The sequence below is a fragment of the Paroedura picta genome, chromosome 15 (genome assembly GCF_049243985.1).
Source record: "Paroedura picta isolate Pp20150507F chromosome 15, Ppicta_v3.0, whole genome shotgun sequence".
Classification (NCBI taxonomy): Eukaryota; Metazoa; Chordata; class Lepidosauria; order Squamata; family Gekkonidae; genus Paroedura; species Paroedura picta.
Genome location: NC_135383.1, coordinates 4237370 through 4255568, shown reverse-complemented (window position 1 = coordinate 4255568; position 18199 = coordinate 4237370). Strand labels below are relative to the sequence as shown.

The 18199-nt window shown below is 46.5% G+C and overlaps 1 protein-coding gene across 4 annotated transcripts; it reads left to right on the top strand.

Annotated features, from left to right (window-relative positions):
• The first annotated feature begins 1085 nt into the window (after positions 1-1085).
• Positions 1086-17659, top strand: CCNL2 (cyclin L2). Of its 4 annotated transcripts, XM_077312807.1 has the most exons (11): positions 1101-1510; positions 6649-6723; positions 6987-7096; positions 7865-7985; positions 9111-9175; positions 12072-12171; positions 13031-13135; positions 13641-13782; positions 14366-14483; positions 15524-15616; positions 16200-17659. In XM_077312807.1, exons 1-11 carry the CDS (start codon positions 1160-1162, stop codon positions 16555-16557), a joined length of 1638 nt encoding a protein of 545 aa, XP_077168922.1. In that variant the 5' UTR covers positions 1101-1159; the 3' UTR covers positions 16558-17659. The 4 variants fall into 4 exon arrangements, 3 of the variants coding, with proteins under 3 accessions (XP_077168924.1, XP_077168922.1, XP_077168923.1); XR_013226917.1 differs by lacking the exons at positions 13031-13135; positions 13641-13782; positions 14366-14483; positions 15524-15616; positions 16200-17659 and adding an exon at positions 9959-10083 and having other exon boundaries at positions 1086-1510; XM_077312808.1 differs by lacking the exons at positions 1101-1510; positions 6649-6723; positions 6987-7096; positions 7865-7985; positions 9111-9175 and adding an exon at positions 9191-10083.
• The last annotated feature ends 540 nt before the right edge of the window (positions 17660-18199 follow it).

The window sequence follows — 18199 nt, the reverse complement described above, 5'->3', positions numbered from 1 at the left end:
GGATTGGAAGTGTGTTTATTTGAAATACAGCAGAGTGTGTTGGGAGGGAACAGAGTCATCTCTGTTTGGGGTCTTATTTGAAATTGTAAAATGTAGGTGCCACGGGAGAAAAACCCAGCAATTTGAGCACCCCAAGCTCAATATAGGTATGGTCGGTAAAATGTTCATAGTTACGTCTCTTGTGAAGAGAGCCAACCGCTTGAAAAGAAACTGGTTCAAGCATACACAACACTGATCAGCTTCTGAGATCAAGTTTATCCTGATCCCAGTGTTGTTTACATGTAAATAATAATGCTAGTTTTATTTTTCTAACCCACTCTTCCCAGTTGGTTCAGGCAAGGAAACAACAGGCATGCACATGCTGCAAAGTTACATTGATCACTGTTGATAATTCAAGTTGGAAATTAAATTTAGTAACAAGCTAATGTTATTTAATATAATTTTATTAAATTATCGGATGTGCCCAAGCCAGCGACCAGCTAGCCAGGCAGATGAAATTGGAGGCCAGGCCATTTTAATTGCTGCGAGCTTCCTCTTCATTGCCAAATTGCACCACGTTTGGGATTAGCCTTGATTGATGGGGAAGGCCTGGCCAGGTAGCCTTATTGTGGTTGGGCTGTGCCATGAGAGATAACAGGGGGACACTCAAATCGTTGGCCATCCCCATACGTGAAATATTTCCTTCCATGCGGGAATTTACCACGAGAAGATTGCCAAATTCGACTTCTCACGAACCTGTTAGTTTTATACACGGAAGGATGAGGGGAGCTTTGAACGCCGCCGCCCACCCCTCTAAGAGGACGTGGTACAGCCCAACGTCGTGCGCGGGGGGGGGGGGAACACAGGCCTTTCGTAGGCGGCCGTTAGTGGGCGCGCGCGTTGCACGCCGGGAGCCCTCGTCATTCCCCTTGACTAACCCTCTCACCCGCCTCGCCTAGTTTCGAAGAAGGCGGGGGAGGGGGGGAATCGAATTCCTGGCCGTGGCGTCACAATAAGGAACTCCCAGCGTCCAATGGGAGCACGGCGGCCAGGCGCGGGCCGCCAATGGCGAGGCAGAGGAGCGTCGCGAGAACGGAAGCCGGGGGGAGGGCCTAAAGGAAGAGGCGAGCCCGTCCGCCCGTGTGAGGTGAATCCGCGACGTTGTCGTCGTCGAGACAAGATGGCGGCGGCGATAATGGCGGCGGCGGGAGGAGGAGGCGGCGGAGCGGCGGCCTTGGCGGGGCCCGGCTCGGGGATGCCGCCCGGCCCGGCGTCTTCGTCGTCCTTGTCCTTCCCCCCCGGCGGCGGCGGCCTGGCCCCTCCTCAGCCGCCTCCGCCGGGCGCCGTCCGCATCGGCGACCGCCTCTACTCGGGCGTCCTCATCACGCTGGAGAACTGCCTCTTGCCGGACGACGCGCTCCGCTTCACGCCGTCCATGGGTAGCGGCCTCGACGCCGAGACCGAAGCGCAGCTCCGGATTACCGGCTGCGAGCTCATCCAGGCCGCTGGCATCCTGCTCCGCCTGCCCCAGGTAGGCCGCAGGGGGGGGAAGGGAAGGCCTCGGCGGCCGACTAGGCCTCGGCGGGGAGGGAAGGAAATGGCCCAGAGCCTCGCCACGGGGGACGGGAAGGCCGAGTCGGAGGAGGCCGCCCAGGCGCCGGGGAAGGGCAGAGCCGAGTTCCGTGGCGGAAACGGCGGCTGGCAGAGCGAGAGACGGGGGGCGGCGGCGGCGGACACGGCCCTGGCGAGCCCATCGCGGAGCGGGGGGGGGACGCGGGTGAGACTGCGGTGGGAGCGCCCCCCCCCCCAAAAAAAATAAATCAAGCTCTTAGGGAGTCGCGAGAATCGGAGAATCTCTCGCCTGGGGAAAACCCTACGGGGTCGCCGCCTGTCGGCAGCAGCTTAGGAGCGCTTTGAGCCGCCTCGCATGCCTGGGATCTGGGGCAAACGTGGCTTCTCCTTCCTGTTCGCGGCGGGCATTGGGAAATGCCTTCATGTTTTTTTGCGTTGTTGATCAACCAGAAACTGGTTTTGGGGAACTCTGATTTGGGAGGACACGTGAAGTTAAAGAATTTAAAAGGCAGAGATGCCTTGATTTTTGCCGTCCCGAGCCAACGGTGATGGACGAGCTATAAAAACAATTTATTAGTATAATAATTATATATATATATATATATATATATACACACACACACACACATTTTAATTTATATAATCAATAGTGGAAGAACAAATTGAAATTTCAACACATAGAAAACTATATATATATATATATATATATATATATATATATATATATATATATATATATATATATATATATATAGTTTATAATTATATATATAATTTATTTAAGGACTAATATTACAATATCAGCACACGTGTTTACATCGGAAGGCTTTGGTTGGTTGGCAGGGTAGAAACAAGATATGCAGTCATTGTGCAGTCATCTGTGCCTTGCCTTTCAAATACCCACAGCAATTTCTATCCCTAATAGATATAATTCATAGTATTCCCATGTAATGCTACTATTAAAAATATCTCCCATGAAATAAATACACATTTTCATATCCCAGCCTTAGTGAAAGCTCAGGAAAGAAATCCAATGGGGATTCTATTAATAAACTCACAAACCACTAAACATTCAGTGCTGGGAAGTCATGAACATTGTTGAAGTGGCAAGAGTTTAAATGGCAGCTAAGAATAAGAACCACAAATTAACAAATAGCATGTGCTTTTGTGAGGCACCATTGATTTAAATGGTTGAATGAATTAAAGCTCTCACTGGGCAGAACTGTTAGGGGCAGGGTGTTACAAAGAGATGCTGGGAAGGCTTGACATTCCAAGATATGGGTTAAGTTACATGCCCAAGTACTGATAGTAAGCAAGGGAGACACTTTAAAAAGTGGTCTAGTAATTGCGAACTGTGATTAAAATAGCCAAGATCATCAGCTAGCCAACTCCAAAGCCTGTTGAATACAAGTCTGATAAATTTGTTTGCATATCAATGCCATCACCTGAGCTTCTGCTTTTCATTTGAAACACTTTTATCCTGTCTTTACATCAAATTATCCTAGGGCAGTTGACAAACTCAAGAAAAACAGCTCCAGATGGAATGTGGCTCTTGGCTCTTCTGTCAACAGTGCAGTGAAGTGGGGACTACATGAAATGAAATTAAAGCTTCTTAGTTCTTTTTATGTTCCTGCAGCTGTCTATGAAGACCCTGTGGCAAAATTCAATGCAGGGGGCTTAACTTTTTAGCTTGTTGAAGGCTGTTGCCCACTATAGGCCCAATTCTTGTTTTATTTATTTAAAAAATAATATTAACTATCACACAATTTCAACAATAACAGTAAATTAGATACCAGAGACGTTTGGATGTTGTTGTTGGCCATGCGAGCTCAGAATGGAACCTCCATGTACAGAGATAATATGCCCGAGATGATTGGTGGTGGTGGGGTGTGTATGTGTGTGATGTTATGCTTCTATAGACTTCCCTGAGGCAACTGGTTTGCCACTAGTAAAAGTGGGATTATTGACTAGCTGGGCTGTCCTCATAAAGCAATTGTTAGAAAAGATTTGAGAACTTTGTGGAGGTTAAAAAGATATTCAGCTGTTAGCTGTGAAAAGAGGGTGGAATCTCCATTTTCAGAAGTGGGGCTGATAGTCTCCAATTTTTTTGCTGTCACAACTGTGGTAGCGATCACAGAACCACAGAGCTGAAAGGGGCCAAAGGCCATCTAGTCCAAACCCCTGTTCAATGCAGGTTCAGCCTAAAGCATCCATGATAAGTATCTGTCCAGCCACTGCCTGGAGACTGCCAGCTTACCACCACTTCTCTGTTCCATTGCTGAACTACTCTAACTCAGGAAAATTTACAAACCCATTCTAAACCCATTACAGCGGATCCTATCTGCTCCCTTTCACATCTTTCAAGAGAGCTATCCTGTCCCCTCCCCACCTCCTCTTCTCCAGACTGAACATTCCCAAGTCCCTCAGTTTTTCCATTATGTGGCCCTTCATTTTTTTTTTTTGTTTTAGTCATGGTTATCACCAATGAAATTTCCATGTTTAAAGGCACTATACCACTAAACATCAGTTTCTAAACTAGAAGTCTGTTGCCATTACTTCTGGCATCGGGCCAGTTAGAATCTGGATGCTAGCAGCCAGATAGACTTCAATGTGATGCCAAACTTTTTTTTTGTTACTACTTTAACAACTTAAAACGCATCATTAAGAACTTAGAATACAGCATTCTGTTTTTGAAATTTTTACCAGGTGAAAGTGTCTCCATTTTCCTCAAACAATTCAGACTATATCACATTTGAGAGTGTGGCACACTGTTGTGATACACACTACCTTTAATGTATCCATTTCGAAATGTACCATCTGTGATGCAGGGGGGGGGGGAAGGAAATTAAAAGCTGAGAATGCAAAACACAAACTTCATAGTAAACAGAAGAAAGTGCATTATTTGGATGCTGGACTACCAGCATATTTAGATTAAACTTTATACCACTGAACTCCTCAATGCCAGTGCATAGGATACATTATAGGGAAAAAAATTACTTGCCTTTATTTATACTTGGATTTATGACCACTCCACCCTGGCCCATTTATGAGGTTTTTATTACATGCTGGTTTGTATACATAACTGTAAAAAAAACATTAAAATGCCAGCCTTTATGATTAAAACAGCACAGCCCATTTGGGGAAAGAAAACATAACAATGGGCAGGAAAAAGGAGCAAGCTGTTATCTGGAAAAAGTGAGAAAGTGGTTTGAAGGAGCAGTTGCCGAGTGCAGATAAACTAGATTGTCTGTGAGCACCTTTGAGCTGTGGATACGTCTGTTTGGAGAAAGGGTCTGGAGAGAGTCCCTTGAACGCTCCCGCATCTGCTTGCTTTGTTCAGAATGTCTGCTCCTGGTGAATGCAGGGCTTTTGTTCTTTCTCCTGGACAGATGCTGTGTAATCGAACCCTCAAACAAAGAACCCCAGACTCCCAACCTTAATAGGATCTTAAGTTCACAAGAATCCTCCACGGGTTTGAGATTTTCCCTGCTAGGGCAGGGTGGATGACAGAAAATTCCCTGTTGAGCATAATGGAGGCTCCCCGGCATCAACACGGCTCTCTTCCAGGAAGTGGATGATGTAACAGCCTTGCCCAGAAATGACAGCCCTCTCCTCCCTCCCTAGTCATGTTTGCCTGCTGTGTCTTTCTGACCGTTTCTCTTGACTTTGAGGCAACTCTGTTGTCTTCCTTCCTCATTTTTAATTTCTTTTTTTAAAGGCAAATCAGCTTTTGGTTTCTCTTCAAGGCTACCACTGATGTAATCTTTTTTTTTTTTTTAAATTATGAGTGTGTCTGTATGAAGTGCCCATCTGTGCTGGCTTGTTTTGTTGCTCTTTAAAGGTTTAAAATAGAGAATGTAGGGCGACGGTCATACAGAGTGACTATCTTCTGGCATGATATTTGGCAATCAGTAACATTAGACTTCATATTAATTCTGAATAAATAGTTGCAGTTTCTATGCACCAGGGACTGAAAGGACTTGGGGAAACCCTCAAATTGTAGGCAATGTACAACCCCTGTACAACCATAGTTGCTTTGCCACCTTTCCTCTTATTTGTTGGAGCATAGAAGTTCTGCCTGTGGATTCATTGGTACTAACTGTGACCCTGCAGCACAGCAATCTTCAGCTTCTGATTCAAGATCCTCAAACAGGCTGCTAACTCCGTAAAGCTGCCCTGCTAGCTGGAAGGACCTACTCCTGGTTTGCACGTGGCTAGAGCAGGAGGAGGCCAGTTAATCCTCAGATGTTCTGCAAGTAGTCACGAAGGGTGTTTCTTCCCAACACAGACTTGTGAAGTTATTACTCATGGTCCTGTCACGTGTCTGTTCATCATTGTGTCCCAGGCTACTACCTGGGGTTAAAAGCAGGTTCCAAGTCCAGCTGGGGTGAATATCACAGCCTTTAAGCTTATAAAGGGGCAAAGTGGGATGGATTTGGACATCTTTAAATGTTAGGCAGGCAGCTGTTCTCACTCTTCCTCCTCGCACTCTGGTTTTGTGTCAAATTTGGCAAATCACGTGCATCTGGCTTATCTGAAGAAATGCCATTTGATTTGCAATCCACATCTGCCATGACGTGGTTGGCATTTAGTTAGAAACTAAGTAGTGATCTAAGGCAGTCATACTGTTGACAGAAGGTAGATCATGATTGATGGCAAGAGTCCAGGAGCACCTTCAAGACTTAACAACACCTGTGGCTGGGTATGAGTTTTCAAGAAGGTGAAAAGAAATTAAGACCCATTTGTATCGTGCCTTGTTAGCACCATAGTTTTTAAAACAACTGTCTTACTTACTGTTTTATTTACACAATAGCATCACTTGATTCAGACCTCCTTTCCTGGGATCCACTACTAACCCAAGTAGGCACAATTTGGGAGAAAATCTGTAGTGGTAATGACCCTGCAGGAAAGTTATATCTCCCTTAAGTGCAGCTCTGTTTTCACATCTTGGGATACAAGCGCAAGTCTAATTATATGTCAAAAATTACACATTTTTGATGCTACAGGTATGGTTCAAAAGGAATCTGTTCCCAGTTCCTCAGAACATATTTCATGAGCATTAACAGATACATTACCTTTTTTCTTTTCTTTTTTTAGGTTGCCATGGCTACAGGGCAGGTGTTGTTCCAGCGTTTCTTTTACACAAAGTCATTTGTGAAACATTCCATGGAGGTATGAAATTAATTTTATGAAACTTGAACACAAGCTGTTTTCTTAGATTGCCTGATTCTGCTTACTGAATTTTCTGCTTTGTACTTTAGTCATTTTACTGATAATTTCCATGAATCTCAGTGGATCACAAGCCTGTTGATTTGATGCAGGGGTGGCCAAACTGGAGGCAGGGGCTCATTATAATTGCAGTCCATGGACATCTGGAGGGTCACAGTTTGGCTACTGGAGTAAAGCTTAAAATTTTGCCCACACTTCTCTTTCAGCACGTGTCGATGGCCTGTGTTCATTTGGCCTCAAAAATTGAAGAAGCACCAAGACGTATACGGGATGTGATTAATGTATTTCACAGACTTCGGCATCTGAGGGAGAAAAAGTAAGTGTGAAGCACTCCAAGGGGTTATCTTGGCAGTGGGTCTTCATGCCCAAACTATCCACGGAAGGGGGAAGTCTGGACAGGAACAACTCAGTGCGGAGGAGGGGGTAGTAAGAACACATAAGGCCACTTGGCCCCACCTCTTAACCAAGCTACCCCAGGTTCCAGTCCGATCCAGCTTGTGTATCCCAAAGTACATAGCTGGATTGGCCTGGCCTCTCAACCCATCCTTCAGAAAGGCTTAGGCTCTGTGCCTGTAAGGGAGGATACTCTGGCTAGAAAAATGAGAGCTACTTGGAACTCCTCTGGCAAGCATATTGCAAACATCAGTTGATGCAGTCACAGCTTGTGGGATGTATCAGGATGCAAGTAGAACTAGAATGCGTTCAGTTTATCTATAACTTGCATACCCATCAGCAGGAGACCAGCCTGAGGGATCATTAAAAATGCCAGCGTGCACCTTGTTTCAAGAGTAGAAATCATTCATGCTTGAGAAAGCAATGGGAATGTCCTTTGAATAAGTGCTGTGATGGTTTTTAAAGGTCTTGCCCTGAAATTTGTCCTTTTCTGTTTCCACATACCCACAGAGTTGAGTTTTATTTATGTTATTATTATGTTATTTGTAGCCTGCTTTTCTCACAGGCGATCAAGGCCAATTGCACATAGTTAGTTGAAATACAACAACAGCCCAGCCAGGTTGCTCATTTCGCAGAGCCTGCTCTTATGCTGTGTGGGCTGCAGCTTCAGCCTCCCCTCTTTTCCAAACAGGAAGCCTGTGCCCCTAATACTGGATCAAGAGTACGTTAACCTGAAGAACCAAATCATAAAGGCCGAGAGGAGAGTTCTCAAGGAGCTCGGGTTCTGTGTACATGTCAAGCACCCTCATAAGGTTGGTGTCTCTTTTCCTGACCCCTTTTAACTCATTCTGCAAGTTGCCTCATCTTCCAGCTGGATGGAAACATGCTTCATAGAATCATAGAGTTGGAAGGGGCCATACAGGCCATCTAGTCCAACCCCCTGCTCATGTGTCATAGCAGGATGGTAGCAGCATTCACTGTCTTTGTTTCTTATCTTGCCAAATTCTTACTAACCAATTCCACGTCTCCTTTGAGTGAAGCTTGAGTGCTGTCTGGACATAACGGTCCAAGTCCTTGAGCCATTTATTCTTGCGCAAGCAGGTAACCACAGGTGCAATTGTTGCTGTTGAAGCCTACCAGCTGTTTTGAGGTTTGAGCGAGGCTGCAGTTTAGGAAAGCTAACCAGTCCCATTCAGCCCCCCCCCCCTTTTTTTTCTTTAAACTGGCAGTGCGGAGACGGTCAGCCTGACTGGGCATGACTCTGAAGCTCACTTGCCAGTACCAAGGATAGTACCTCTCTTGTGTGCCATGGCCTTCAAGGTGCAAACCAGCATCTAGGAAGCAATTACTAATGGCCAACAGTTACCTCCTGACCCTGTCCTGCTCAGAAGAAAGCCACATGAGTGCGGTGATGACAAACAAATACAAGAGAAAAAAGCAGTTCATAAGATAGACGGTTGCAAAATTGCTTCAGGTCCGTCCACGAAGATGGGAGGAGGCCTGCCATCTTGAATGAATGCCAACAGCCATGCCAGTCTACTAAACCATATTGAGATAATCCTAATTTGTGGGAATTATGCCAGGGAAAGAGTGCTGACGTTTCTTCTTTCCTTACCAGTTGCTCCTGTATGTTTTGAGGTGGACGTATAGGTGAAAGTCGTCTGAATTTTGGGGTGTTAGACATCTGCCTATAGATTAGAGCCCTGCGTTTAGGAGACCAGGCCGGATGGAATGCAGAGGAGGAAAGGTCATGCTTTGTATTCAAATGTTTTGTGTCTTTGCTTCTTTGACTGCACTTGGCACTGGGTGAACATCCTGAAGTCCTTGTGAGGATGCTTACCCAGGCTAGACTCAGCTTGGTTGCCCCCCCGCCATCTAATGATAACCTCTGTACACAACCCAGTCACCTGTATAACTCAATCACCCGTATCTTCCAGATAATCGTTATGTACCTTCAGGTATTAGAATGTGAACGTAACCAACACCTGGTCCAGACATCATGGTAAGTTGCTGTTTCTTCTTTCTGTTGAGACGAGCAGGGCTCTGGCACAAAAGGTGTCACGTTATGGGGGCAGTTACATGTGTTGTCCCACCGCCACATTTCATAGCGCACGGAGCATGGCTCCAGCGTTAACCTGGCAGGCCGCATCAGTCGCCTCGAGCTGACGGCCCTCTGTTTAAAAGATTCAGGCCCCGTGTTAAATGGTAAGAGAGCTTTCGGCCGCCTTGCACGCCCCTTTTGCTTTTCTCTCCTTCAAATCCTGCCCTTTGGATCCCTTTGCGGCAGAGCTTGCCGTGGGCCTGCCATTTCTGTGTGTGAGCGTACGACAAGCCATGCTGAACCAGAGCAGCGGTTCGGCATCCAGTTTCCCAAACAGGTGGCTCGCGTGTGCGCTCAAGCAGGATCCGAAGGCAGCTGCCGTCTCCTGCTTGTCTGCAGTGCGCAAAAGTGCACTGCCTTTGCACGTGGAGTTTCTCCTGCGCCGTCTCGGCTTTGCGCTGCCGACAAGGCGTGGGATGGGAAGGTCTGCGTCCAGCACAAATCTTGTTGTTTGAAAAAACGGTTAGACGAAACAATGTCGTGTAAAATTTCAATGTCTTGCTTCTTGGGACGGGTTGGGTTTTTTGTAAGCAAAAGAATTAACAAAAGATGAACCTGTGAAACTGGCAATGATGTAAAAGTAGTTCTAAAAGCCGATTCGTATTTCTGCTGACTGAACTGTGTGGTGCTGTCTTGAAGGAGAACCTCTTTTGACTCTTCTTTTCTGTACTCTTTTGATCAAAGGGTAGCCTCTGAGGGTAAGTGACTAAGACTTCTCCTCTGCTGCCCACTCGCTATGGTGCAGGGATAACTGCCGTCTTCAGTCAAACCAAAGCAGGCTCCGCAGAGAGAAGGCTGGCTCTAGACAGGTGGTATACATACACTAGTAGAGTTAAAAACTGGCCGACTTCTGCTTGTGATTTTTTTTTCCCCCAACTTGATTGAAAAGTTTTATTTGCGCATTTAACAGATAAGTAAATCTTGAATGCATTACTGTTGAGATGACTGATGCTGTGTTGTATGTCCTTAGAATGATTTTTTAAAAGCCCTTTATTAAATTGAATTTTTAAATTAGTGGGTGGAAGGTGGTGGAGGGGGGGAGAATTGTGTTCCATAAATGTTTGTTATTGCTCTTGATGTTAAATTTTGGTACTCAATTTTTTTTTGAAAATTCAGTGCCCCACTAAAAGAGTTTTATGTGTTAGATGTTCTTATCACCCCTGACCGTGTAGGACTAAATTTCTCCTACTGTACTTTTAAAACTCGAAGGGGCAAGATCTGATGAATTGTTTCCACATGCCTGGTGTCCCCATGCCTTTCAATAAACCACTTTGAGAATGGGAGATTTCCCAAATTATCATGATGCATTGTGGGGATCAGCTGTTTGGGGGAGGGGGGTTCCTTTGCACTCTTCCTGGCCGTGGGCAGCGATCTGCTAGAGAACTGAATAGGGAACTATAGCACTAAAGCCTTGGTTACAGAAACATTCATTGCAGCAGCTTCAGGTCCCATAGCCTTCATCCAGTTGTATTCCGGGGCTAGCAAGTATTTGAGGAACCTGAAAGCATTCTAAAGAATTGTCTGTCTTGAATGCCTGGCCTGATGTCCCGTGTCCCAGTACAATGGGGCAAATCAGAAGTGGAATCTAAACTATTCATCATTCTGCTAACATGCTATTAAGCCAGAGGACATCCACTTCTGTCTATTTAACAATCTTAAATTTCTCTAGTGAGAACTTCCAGCTTTGTTTGAGTTAAGGAACAGCAGTGGTGACCACCCCAAACCATCTGTTGCTTGACTCCTTTCATTGCAACACATCACATAACTCCTGTTCCAGTTGTCTGTGCATGGCTTGACTGAAGGCAACTGAGACACATAGTTTGGGGCCACCCGATGTTAATTCACTGTACATCTGATGCTCACAATGCATCTCTGACGGTCATCTCTGGCTCGTAGATGCCTTTGTTCTGGGTCATCTTTTAATGTCTAATGTACTGCTTGGTCAGTAGATTTCTCTTAGTAAACCATTTGTGCTTTCTAGGATTTTGCACACACTTTAGCTGCCAAAAATAAAAAACAACGCCACAAACAGAACTGTATTTCCAGACATCCTTTCCAGGGAGAAATGCATAAACCGTACTGACTGTGAGCCATGTGCAATGTTTTTGCAGTTGCCTCATTCTGTGAACATTGAGTTTAAGGCAAGTGGTTACAGTGGGGCAATTTGGAAGCGATCCGGTGCCGAGCCCATGGAAGAAAGCGGCATGAACTTGGAAGTCTTCAGCTGTAAGCGCTGCAATAATATCTGGAATGAACTTCTGGGACCGCCTTGCCCTCTGAAGGAATTCGAGAGGCTGTGCGCATTCTGGAAAACGAGTCGGAAAGCAGAAGAGATCAAACGCGACCTGAAGAGCCGTCCATTCGGAGCTGCAGCTTCCCATTGTCCATCTTGAGCTCGCGTGCTGCTCTCTTTGACGGGATGGATTCTCGAGTTTGATAAGATCTCTTCAGATATGCTACGCCTTGTGTCTGATTTTTTTTTAATTCTGTTTTGCAAGAACAGGCCAGTAGAGTATCACAGGGAGAAAAGCAAAGTTAAAATTGGTTCTCTTTCACTAATTTCCGACAGCCAGTGGATATATTCCCAAGAGGCACCCTTCCCTGGAAGGAAGCTTTCTTTTTTTTTTTTTAACCTGTCAGATTTCACAGGTTTATCTAGACTTCAAATGTAACTGTAGAACAACCTAGATAACTAGCTACAGTAGAGTGACAAAAGACCAAACCCAGCATAGTCAGAGATCTGCAGGAATCTGTCTGTTGGCTGCAACTTCTGGTATCCCTTCTTTTGTCATCTTAGGAACTATATGAATGACAGCCTACGCACAGATGTTTTTGTAAGGTTCCACCCTGAGAGCATTGCTTGCGCCTGTATCTACCTTGCTGCTAGGACCCTGGAGGTGGGTCTTGATTTTGTTTTTTAAATATTGACCATTTGTTGACTTAGTTGGAGGGAGCAAGGACTTAAGGGGCAGCCAGGGAAAAAAATCTCCTAAATGAATGACTCAGGTACTTGAGGGGCCACCTTTTCCTTTTACTGTCCAGCTCCTCACGATCCTGTTCTTAAGACATGTGCTTTGTGCCAGTGATGAAGAGTGTGGAGGGCAGGGGGTGGTTCTTGTTAATAGCAGAGGATAGGACCCACAGTAATGGCTCTAAACTACGAGGAAAATGGTACTGGCTAAGAAGCAGGGGGGGGGGATCACAGTATTTCAGCAGTGGAATGGGTTGCCAAAGAAGGTAGCTCCCTCTCACTGGCAGTCTTCAAGCAGCAGCTGAACAGATATTTGCCATAGGTGTTGGAGGCTGATCCAGCATTGTGCAGGGGGGTTGGATGAAATGGCCTGTATGGCCCCTTCCAATGCTGTGGTTCTAACTAGAGCCAGGACTTTTTCAGCAGCTGCCTTCCTTACTGTCCTTTAGCTGCCAAGCTGAAACATTTATTTTTACTCTGGCTTTTAGCTGAGGAGTTCTGTATTTCAAGCTGGTTTATTCTGGGCTCATTCTAGCCTGAACCCTGCATTATAAATATGCTCTTAGACAGAAGGAAGTAATTGAAAGTCTGTCTTGGGGCTCCTGGGTTGGTTCACAGTTGCTGGCATCCTTGCCGGTGGGGAATTCTTTCATTCCCTCCCCCACTACTTTGACTAAATCAGAAAAAGGCTAATTCAATTCAGCAAGGGGGTGCCTTTAAGTGTTAGAAGCTGCCCTGAGAGTGACGGATAACTGACGGCACGGGCTGTCCTGTTTTGCTTACAGATACCACTTCCATGTCGCCCTCACTGGTTTCTACTCTTTGGAGCAACTGAAGAGGAGATCCAGGAGATCTGCATAAAAATCCTGCAGCTTTATACTCGGAAAAAGGTGCGCACCTTCTCAGGCTGTAGCGTTTCCAATTGCTTGGTGTGGGGTGGTGAAGAGAAAGCTAAAGTGAGTCTCTTGTCCTGCGCTACATCCCCAAAGCTTTACATGAAGCATTCATGCCATGGGTGTACTGTTGCTCAGCCTCCTGCCCTGTGAATTAGTTTTCCTGTCTACTGAGACCTGCCCAATTGCTCCGTGCCGCCATTACTTGTTAGCCCTGTGAAAGGGATGAATTAGGGACGCAGTTCCCCTGATCTGCTTTTCTGCCCCTCTCCCATCACCTTAATGGGCAAAAAAGAATCTCCATGGAGCACAGTAACTACTTTACATGCATAGACTGCTCAAGGCCTCTGCTGAGTCTCTTGCAAGCTGCACTGGGTTCCTCCTTTTGAGAACAGGCAAGCCCTGTCATGGATGGTCTTCCCTGCTTGTGCCTGGAGTATTGTGAGCTTGAGGGCAAGAGTGGCTGTGCGTGTTAGATATATTAATAATAATTTGTTTTCAGGTGGACTTGGCCATCTTGGAAAGCCGAGTAGAGAAGAAGAAGCTGGCCATCGAGGAGGCCAAAGCCCAGGCGAAAGGCCTGTTGCCTGATGGAACGCCCAGTTTGGATACCGTGTCAGGATTTTCGCCTGCCCCCAAAGCTGGTTGGTATCGCTTATTGTGAAACCTGTGCATGAGCCATGGCTGCCTAACTGACAAGAGGCCTGATAAGCACAGCCGTGCTTCAGTCTGAGAGCCAGGGCCACTCCCCCCCCACCCATCCCCAATATCAGAAGACCATGAGCCCAGACTTAAAACGTGAGCTCATTGATCTCAGACTGCCGTCCCATCACTAGAACAGAACAAAAGATCAGAGTCCAGTTTCCCTTTCTGTATGAAGTGGGGCAGGACTCATTAACAATGCTTGTCATTGGCACAGATCCTCCAGCTGCATCAGTGGAAGTCTGCTTGCTTATCTGCTTATCTTTATGATGCAGATCTTTTGCCGATCTGAAATGTGTCCAGTATACAAGAGAAATGTTTCTCGGTGGGCACTTCTGCTTGCAGTGCATTTCCCTGTTGGTGCACCAGTACATGCCTTCCCAGCATGGTCTTTGCGGCTTAATAAGGCGTTTATTCTGAATAGGGAACTGGCCACCCTGAATGCTCAGATCCTAGGGAATGTTCAGGCAGTGTTGCTTCAAAGCACCTTTCCTCCTGACTGGGTTCGTTTTCCTACTTCTCCAGAATCGCCAAAAGAAAACCAAGGCACCAAGCCTTCCCCGCTCGCTGTGCAGGTGCTCAAAAACACCAAGAGGAAGATGGAAGGGATGAAGAGGGTGAAGTCAAACAGCCCGGTCAATGGGTAAGGATTAGGGTATTTTGAGGGCTTCCACAGAAATGCTCAGCTTGTGGCCAGCCTTGGAGATAAGCAGGATGGAGCCTGTAGGCATTTCTTTACTTAACAACACTTTCCGTGGGCAGGATCCAAAGAGGCCCTGCAGCTGGCAGAAGAGCTGTTTTACAGCTTGCACAGGAAAGACAGAACATGTGTATCTTCTAATATGTGTGGAAGTATTAGAACTGTTGTAGAGTCTGTCTTGTGCTCCCAGGAATTTGGGCAACTGCAGGTAGAACGGCTAGATCGGAATCCAGCGGGACCTTCGAGACTAACAAGGCTTTCAGGACATATGCTCTCAGCTCTCTCTGTCAGAGGTATCTGATGAAAGGAGTGTTTACTTAAAAAAAAAATCTTGTTGGTCTCAAAGATGCTGCTGGACTGGACTATTGCTTTTACTGCAGACCCTCATGGCCACTCTCTGAAACAACATATTTCTCCTTCTCCTTGTTGACCTTTGGCTCCCAACTCATGAGGAAAGTGGTGATTGTGTGGTCCTTGGTGCATTAGCTTCTTAAAGCTGGGGTCGGTGTCTAGCTGTCCCCACAAACCATATCTGTACACTGTAGCCAGGGCGTGTGGGTTTTCTTCACTTTCAAACATAATTCCTCACCCTGTTGACCCAGATTCTGCAGGAAGAGGAGCTGAAGGAAGCCACTTGTATAAACTATGCCCATTATCCTGACTTGCGTAATTCTTGCCTTGGACAAATGCAGGTCTGCCAAAGCCTGTTAGCAGTTGTTGAAAAAAACAACTCAAAAAAACAACAAAGCAATCTGAGAATCTGCAGGGAAGATGGTGCCCACTTTAATCTTCCCAAGGTTGACGCACTACCTGGGCCACAGCATGTATCAGTCCTAAAATGGTCCTGGGGAGGGACTGAATAGGGATTCAGCAAAAGCAATTGTTCCCAGAGTTGCCAAGACTTGTAGGCATGCAATTGAGGAGGCCCCAACACACTGTGCCACTTTACACCTAATCCTCTTGCTTTGTTGTGTTCCTTGCAGCGTTCAGAAAGGCAGAGAGAGCAGGAGTCGAAGTGGAAGCCGAGATCCGAGTTATTCCCGGTCCCCTTCAAGGTCACCAACTCCGAAGCAAAGGTAGGTGGCCAAGTGCTATATGGAAGGCCAGCGGACAGAATGCAGAGACTAGAAGACGGGGCCCAGCCCTCCCCTGGCAGAACTTGATGCCACAAGAAGAGCTTCCTGCCTGCTGGCCTTTCTGCTGCAAATATCATGGCATGACCCGGACTCTGTCAGCTCAGATCTTTAGGCAACTAGAAAGTCCAGGCTGCTTTTAGCCGTGATGTGAAAAGGAAGGAGGAATGTAAAGTCTGCTTTCATTGAACCGGCCCAAACCCACCCTTTGCAATACAGTCTCGCCAGAGGTATATAATCCAGACTGCTGATGCTCAAATAAGCGGGATGACCGAAACTGTGGCTCTCCAGATGTCCCTGGACTACAATTACCATGAGCCCCTGCCAATTGGCCATCCACGGACATCTGGAGAGCCTCAGTTTGGCCAGCCCGGGGGCCAAACATTCATGACCTGAAGTGTCTTTCAGTCACGCTGATACTACATATAGCACTAGAAATAGGAAGCATCTGGTGGGGTCCCAGCAACCGCTTGACAGGAAACATTAACGCCTGCCTGTTGTTGTTTTTTCCCCCCCCCTCCAACAGGAAGAGCGAGAGCTATTCCCCCTCCAGCGGCTCCAAATCTCACAGTCGCTCCAGGAGCCGCAGCGATTCTCCCCCGCGGCAGTTCAACCACAGCAGCTCCGGCTACAAAGGCACCAAAGCGAGGAGCTACAAAAAGGCCCAAAGCTACAAGTACGCCTCCCCCAAGCCGCGGAAATCCCGCAGCAGGAGCTCCTCTCGATCGCGGAGCCGCTCCCGGGAACGTTCCGACCACTCTGGGAAATACAAGAAGAAGAGCCACTACTACCGGGATCAGCGCCCCGAGCGGCCCCACTCGTACGAGAGGCCGAGTCACCGCTACGACAGGGACCACCCCGGCCACAGCCGGCACCGGAGGTGAACGGTGCCGGAGAGCGGACCACGGAAGCCCCTTCTGGGAGTGAGTTTGTCTCTCGGTCGCAGTGGACTCGCCTCCAGGAGCTGAGCCTCAAGGGACAGTGTTGAAATGGGCTTATTTTGGCTAGTGTCCGTTCTGAGAAGCTCTCGGTAGTACTCGGGGGGGGGGGGGTTGCCCTCCTTCCCCGGATCTTTCGTCTGTTCTTAATCTTGGACTGGAGATGCTGCTATGCACTGAAGGAATGGAGATCGTGTCCCGAAATGGTTGGATTCTTTGGAGAGAGTTGCCTTCCCACAGGCTGTTAGACTTGGGCGACCTCCCCTTTTCCCAAAGCATCTTGAAAGCACAGCCTTTGTGGCCACTGCTTGGTGCTAAAAATAGTCTGTCTGCGTCTCCCCCCACCCCACCCCACCCCCTTCCGTTTTTTTTAAATTTGTTTTCACAACGGACACAGTTGCAATGTATAACACAAGGTGATGTTTGTTTTTTGTTGTTGTTTTTTTTTAGAGTCAATGCCTATATTAGGCAGGGTTTTTGTTTTTTTGTTTTTTTGGTATATGTACAATATTGAACAGTAAGGACAGAAGAAGGCCTTAATATAACCCTTTAAACTTTAAATTACAAATGCATTGGGAGGGGGGTGGGCTTTGCGACCTACATATTGACTATTGAAAACTTCAGATTCTTCAGCTGAAGACCTTGTGCTCCTCCCCCCCCCCAATTCTTCTTCTTCTTTTGCATAAAGAACTCTGTGGAAATGTGAAAAGTATTTAGATTTTTGTGCATCGGAAGTGGTCTGTTTTATAAACTGGTGGCGTGCCTGGTGCTGGCCACCAGCTCAGGACTTGGGCCATTTTCATAGAATATGTCGTTTATGTGGTTTAGCTAAACTCTCTACTCAGGATCTTAAAAAAAACAAAACAAAAACAAAACAAAAAAAAGCTGAAAAACTGATCGCTTGTCCACGCTTTGCTTGCTTAAGAGAAGGTGTTTATATAAAAAACAAAACCGATGCACCTGGCGCAGGAATATCCGTTTTAGTGGTATTACCTGAGCTATTCTCCTGTTCCCTGGTTTCATTAAAGTATTTGATTTTGTATTTAAACACGCTGCCTCTGTGTCCCGCACTGCAGTCTGGGCAATGTTCACAAGAAGATTGGGGACTGGACTTGTGAGTTCAGGCGGGCGGCATCAGCACTTCCAGATTTGGAGCTTTTTTGTGAATCCTGCATGTGGTGTGTCAGTGCCAAATGTGCTGTTAAGTTTGGCTGCCTGGGAAAATCTCTTTTTAAAAGGGAAAGCAACATTGTCGACAGCCACAAGGACTAGAAGACTAGTGGTGCAATGCCTGGTGAATTCTGATGAAAAAGCTGCCTAAAGGTTTCCCAAGACTGGCAAAACTAGGATAAACACCAACTAATATGGACTTTCATGACATTCCAACATAACTGACCATGGATTGGGAATCCTGGTTTAGTATAGGGGTCCCCAACATAATACCCGTGTGCCCCATGGCACCCACAGATATCTTTCTTGGTGTCCACCAAGAGTTTTTTAGAAAGTAGACAGGGCTACTTTGGGCTCTTGGCCAGCAGGACTTCTGATTGGTTGTGCAGATTATAATATGGTTTCCATGGTAGCTGCC